The sequence below is a fragment of the Papilio polytes genome, unplaced genomic scaffold (assembly GCF_000836215.1).
Source record: "Papilio polytes unplaced genomic scaffold, Ppol_1.0 DF824146.1, whole genome shotgun sequence".
Taxonomy (NCBI): Eukaryota; Metazoa; Arthropoda; class Insecta; order Lepidoptera; family Papilionidae; genus Papilio; species Papilio polytes.
The window spans coordinates 3,659,600-3,665,496 of record NW_013525058.1 but is presented as its reverse complement, the minus strand read 5'-3'; the positions used below and the strand labels follow the sequence as shown (position 1 = coordinate 3,665,496).

The 5,897-nt window shown below is 36.9% G+C and overlaps 2 protein-coding genes and 1 non-coding gene across 3 annotated transcripts in view; 1 reads left to right on the top strand and 2 right to left on the bottom strand.

Moving 5' to 3' along the window:
• Nucleotides 1-3,006, bottom strand: part of LOC106111746 (lysosomal Pro-X carboxypeptidase) — a 3,259-nt gene extending 253 nt beyond the window's left edge. Inside the window, exons 1-7 of the mRNA XM_013293890.1 lie at nucleotides 2,751-3,006; nucleotides 1,737-1,825; nucleotides 1,501-1,661; nucleotides 933-1,134; nucleotides 574-817; nucleotides 260-370; nucleotides 5-161 (exon numbers count right to left, since the gene is read on the bottom strand). Coding sequence (XP_013149344.1) covers nucleotides 5-161; nucleotides 260-370; nucleotides 574-817; nucleotides 933-1,134; nucleotides 1,501-1,661; nucleotides 1,737-1,825; nucleotides 2,751-2,945 — 1,159 coding nt within the window. The 5' untranslated portion in view covers nucleotides 2,946-3,006. The remainder of the gene's footprint in view (nucleotides 1-4; nucleotides 162-259; nucleotides 371-573; nucleotides 818-932; nucleotides 1,135-1,500; nucleotides 1,662-1,736; nucleotides 1,826-2,750) is intronic.
• A 1,048-nt stretch (nucleotides 3,007-4,054) lies between these two features.
• Nucleotides 4,055-5,897, bottom strand: part of LOC106111821 (dynein assembly factor with WDR repeat domains 1) — a 5,036-nt gene continuing 3,193 nt past the window's right edge. The window contains 2 exon segments of the mRNA XM_013293976.1: nucleotides 4,055-4,437; nucleotides 5,615-5,772. Coding sequence (XP_013149430.1) covers nucleotides 4,333-4,437; nucleotides 5,615-5,772 — 263 coding nt within the window. The 3' untranslated portion in view covers nucleotides 4,055-4,332.
• Trnas-cga lies at nucleotides 5,788-5,869 on the top strand. Its single transcript has one exon. It is a non-coding gene; the product is annotated as a tRNA-Ser (tRNA).

The following is a 5,897-nucleotide window of genomic DNA, read 5'->3' as shown; positions in this document are numbered from 1 at the left end:
AGACGGTCACCGCCGTATTCTAGCCAGGCGGCGTCGGGGCGCGGATACACCTTGAATTTCTTGTGACAGTCCTCCGAAAACTCTGTGAAGTTCCACGGCTTTGGCTCGAACATGTCATCGTCGCCGTTCGTGCACATCGGCATCACCATCTCCGTGCAAGCCTGGTTATAGACAAATTATTTAATTACGTCAAGTTATCTCATTTAATATTTTTCTTACTCTAAAATCAATTAGATAAACTATAAAAATATATCATTACTTGGTAATCCCAGCCACTGGCGTTGAGGTTGCCATAATCTGTGCTCTTGTAGTTAACGCAGTCACCTTTACCATTGTAGTTGGCGTATTCTTGCAACACTTTGCCTATACCCTGTAAAATATTGCCTGGTTATTTACTTCAACGAAAAGTGTTTCTATTTAATTTTGTATTAGGGTTAAGTTCGAATTCATACCTTTCTTATGCTTACGAGTATAATCTCTATGCATTAATCAAAGTACAAATTTACAAAGAGACATTACAGTTGTCATGTAAAATAGAGTAAATCTAAAATAAATAAGTGTACTTTAAATAACCTCTAGTAATTTTTGTCCAGTAAGTTTTTGGTTTAAGTACTGGCAGACGGAGCGCACGGGATTGGCCGGCAGGGGCAGGAGGAAGTCGGTAGCGAAGGGATAGTTGACCATCGCGAGGGTCTCGTACATCCCCTGCAGGTACTCCACCAAGTCTTGCACATCTTCCTTGCTTTCGCTCACCGCCGTGCACAAGTTCCATTGCTTCTTCAGCCAATCAGCATTCGTTTTATTCGCAACGAAGGTTCTGGAAGGAAAGACGTAAAAAGAAACATGTTAAATGTATTTTTCAGCCGAATGTAATACAGACAGACAAAAATTAAATGTAGAAATTGTGGAAATATCTATGGTCTATCAAACACCTGAGCACACTCCATGATTGTCTGATGTTATCCCGGCAGACTTTGCTGGCAACGTTGAAGCTGGAGGTGACTATCCTGTAGAAGACCTCGCAGGGTACCATGCCAGGGAACATGTGGACAGGCGCTGAGGCTGCGATAGCGCCAGTCACTAAATGAGGGTACTTCATACGGAAGTATGCCGCCAACATGCCCCCGTAAGAACCTGTAGCGAGATATTTATTGATTTTATTATTATGAATCTACGTGGAAGTCCTCTAGGATGATTTTCCAATTTTGTAAGCAGTCATATCATTGTATATTTTTTTATTATTTCACAGATAAAGACACGAGCTTCCGACTGGTGTCAATCTCGAGGTCACGGATGGAAATCCGAGTTATCTATAGTAATAAATAAATTCTTTGGTTATTTGTTAAGAATTTGAAACAGAATGGTAATAACATACATACATATTTTTAAAATAGCTAACGTGCCAATGGTAACTTACTAGTATGCACTTGCAAGGTAAATGCGCCAGAAATTGACAATATCTACATGCAAGACTATTGAACCATTGTTTTAATATCTTACCACCGAAAGCAATAACTGGATATTTAGGCTTCAAATCCTTGCCACCCTGAAGGAAGTTCACCAATTGAGCGTAGTCTGCGAGGGCCTGAGCTGAGGTCAGATATCCGATGTGCTCGTTGTCCAGAGACTTATCTCCAAAAGGCATCGACTTGCCGTAGTACCTGAAATTTGTTCAAACGTTTAATTTAGTATTACTTGTTAATCTAAATATTATAACTGTTGATTATTAAATTAACCTATGTTCTGCGAAGACAATCTTTGCTTCAAATTCTCTCGCGATCTCCCACATGAAGCCGGTATGCTTGGCGAATTGTTCGATTTGACCCTGTAACAGGAAAATTATTTTCTAAAACGAAAATGTAGTGTAAAGTGAAGCTGCCCAGGGAGAACAAACGGAAAGGTGGAGGTAGCCTTTTCGTTTATGTTAAATTTTCTTGGACATTCTGCTATTGTAAAAAATACGAAGTCATATTCACGTATAGTAGCTTCCGCATAGCAATGTTTGTTGGTCCTAATGAACTGAGTACATACAATCTGTTATCGGTATAGCAAAATTTACAATCTATATTATATGTTTATTTACCCTTATGTCATTACTTTGTTTAAGATCAAATGTAACTGATAAAAGGTTAATACCATCTATTAACATGTTTTGATATATTTTGAAATACTTTTAATCTATATAAAGTCATAATCATCATCACCAGCTCACTGCACGTCCCCACGGAGGGACTCGGAGCCTACCCTAAGTTAGACTGACTAGGTCAATCAACCACGCTGGCCCACTGCGTGTTGGTTGACTTCACACTAAATCATAATACAAAGTCTTAATATAAACATGTTTTCTAGTAGAATCTTTACTAATATTATAAAAGAGGAAAGATTTGTGTTTTTGTATGTATTGAAATATCTCAAAAACTATTGAACCGATTTTAAAAATTCTTGTACCATTGATACGCTATATTATCATTGAGTAACATAGGCTATGTTTTTAACATTTTTTTATATATACGCAGGCGAAGTCGCGAGTAAAAGCTAGTTTATTATATGACAGAACGCCAGCGAAACTTATTTCACCAATGTTGTCAATAAGTATAATAAAGGGAAACCTTTTATCCTGTTCAATAAGAAACGGAACAAATGTTTTGAATTCAGAATATCGAAATGGATCGAGTTCCATTTCACTTCAATTCAAATCAGATGTATCACTTGACACTTTGACAACAAAACAACCGTAAAGAAAACCTTACCTCATTACCGGTGTAGAAGAATATAGGTCCATTACCCCTATTCCAGTATTCTTCACTTTCGATGTACCTTATTTTGAAGGTCTCATTGCGTTGGAAGCCGAAATGGTCTAAAGGCACGACGAACTCCTTTGTTTCATTCTTATAGGCGACTGCGGTGCCTAACAGGAGCACTAGAAGGTAAGTAGCGTGTCGCATTGTGTGACTGTACCGCGATGACGTCTGCTCGCGTCCGCGCGTTGAGTGATAATGAGCAATCTGAAGCCGACAAGTGCTAACTCGTTTACGTAATACGTACAGTCAAGCACATAAATCGTTATTCATTTAATGTTAACAGTAAGTGTAAACAATAGATCAATAGATGTAAGCATACTTACTGCTTACTAGCTGTTCCTGTGCGGTTTCATCCGCATGAAATTATGAAAATTTTATTTTATTGTTTACATTTGTCAAATTATCAATTACAGAAGTCAAAATGACATGACATGATGACAACCTCGCTTCCTTGATGTTGGCAGCAACTTATGGTCTCTTTCCCACATTAGGGTTTTTATCAAAAATATTTACCCCCTAATTTTAATGGCGCTAAAATATATAGCCTAAAGCGTGACGCACGTGTAGGGCTTTTTAGTAGAAAAAGAATTATTCAATAATATGCTGAAATTGCATGCATCTTAAGCAACAAAGATATTATTAAAAATTTATTATAATAGTATAGAAAATTGGGATTATATATTATTTACACACTGGTACAATCTAATACAAAAATACTTGTCAACGATGTTTGTGTAGCTTACAAGTTTATTGTACATTTGACAGTGTGTTGTTTAATTTATCTTCAAAGCTGGTGAAATGTTAAATGTATAATAGTTGTCGAAATGTGTGTGTACGCGACTGTACTTGTATCGGTTATCGGTGTACATTTGACCCGGCCGGTCCCCTCCGCGCCGCCCTCCCGCGGGATGTCGCTACTCCGGCGCATATTCAATGCAACTCCCGATTTTTCTCCCGATTGACGATCGTCTTTTGTTCATTAAACTTTTTTTATTTTTAACAAGGTCTTTTTGAAGTTTGGAATTAAATGACAGGACTGTTATGGTATATTTATTTAAAGTGTTTAAAAAATATTTCTCTAACAAGTTTAATTTATCGTAAACCCTGCAATAATGTCATTTGTACCAACAACGTATTACTGCACGATCTCATCTTGGTATCTACTTGTTATTATATTTGGATTTACAATTTTTAATCACTACTATACTAAAATGATTACGTAAACAGTAAAAAAATTATTGATTTTATTCACACATTAATTTCAATTACAGTATATTAGTTAAATTATTACCAGTACAAAATCATTATTTTATCTTCCCTATACCTACTTTCCCTATTCTGCTTTTCATCACTCATATAGTAATTATTATTTAGCAACAAAATTGAAACAACTATAAAAATATATACCAAGACATCAACAGAAAACATCCAACTATAAACACACATTGTTTTAAAACTAGTTTACGTAAAAGTTTCGACAGTGCGAACACACGACTTATCTTCCATCTCCGAGGGTTAGCCACCAGTCCAGTCACCTCCAGACCCTGCAGGAGTTGTCCTTGGAAGCGGTGATGATTGTGTCGCCAGAGTACGAGAAGGCACACGAGAATATCTCGCTCTGATGACCCGAAAGCACCTGACAATGTTCGTAAGACATTAACTGGTTTCCACTCTACTGATAACACGGCCATAAAGACAGATCAGTGTACAGTCAGTTGCAAAAATATGGATACATTTCTTAAACTTTAGAAACTGGCATGGGGTTTCAAAAATATGCACGTACTGGTCAACAGAATTCATTCGTTTGAACGCAGTTATAGATTTATCATACTAATCGTATTCGTACTAATATTAAAAAAATGCGAAAGTCCATCTATCCATCCATCTAGGATGGAACAACGTTTGTTAGAGTTTGTAGCCTAAACGGCTGAACAAATTTCGTTAAAATTTGGTATAGATGTAGTGGATATTCTGGAAGAACACATAGGCTACTCATTTTTGTTTTTTTTTAATTCCACGCGAACGGAGTCGCGGGCGAAAGCTAGTGCATTCATATTTTTGAAACCGACTATGCAATTTTTTGAGCTTTGCAAAGGTATATTTATGCAGCTGACTGTACTATCTCAACGCTTGACTTGCAGAATGTGCTGTAGAAGACCCAATTTAGACTCATATGGACACTACTCTCTTTATATTTCTTTAGTCTATTTCCTACCTTTTCCGTTAAAGGATTGAAAGATTTGGCAGATGAGAGAAGGTACCGAAAATAGTTTTAGCCACTCACTTGAAAACATAAAATCCAATATTCCTTAAAACAGTTGATCCAAATCAAAATACTTTTATTATTGTTTTAGAGTAGAAGTAGGTATTTGTTCAGGTTGAGTTCGTTGTGTCGGATGACTGGACGACGAGCGGGGTAACTATTCATATAACTACATACATGTTAAATCTATGCCAACGATTTGTTATGCACCAGTTCCTATAAATGATACATTTGTCATTGTATGTCGAACTCGCATTTACCATGTTTCCTAAATGTTGATCTGAATCTAAACGGACTCTCTTTTATTTATAAAACTAAAGATACATTTAATTCAAGTATAATAACATATTACAACGTCCATGACCATCTAGTCACTGCATGCATCAGTAAGAAATCGGAATATTCCCTTACAAATTCTTTATTTATTTGCTTTAGTAGCAAACTTCATTTGACATAGTGGTGTGTTACGTTTCCACTGTTGTTACCTAGTGGAATCAATTTGTGGATCACGGTTCTAAATATGAATTAACTAAATAGTATTAGAAGTTACTTGTAAGCAGTTCCCAGTGTTGGAGTTCCATATCCTGGCGGTTTTGTCTGCGGACGCGGTCAGCAGGCTCCCGCCCGCCGGACTGAAGCACACCTATTTAGTACAAAAAAGAACATTTAATAAAGCTTCCAAAAACCTTAAAATTGTTTTCATATTACGTCATAGATATGCAAGCAGTCGTGGCCGAGTGGTTAAGGCGTCTGACTCGAAATCAGATTCCCTCTGGGAGCGTAGGTTCGAATCCTACCGGCTGCGGATCTTTTTTATTGGAGAATGAAAACTT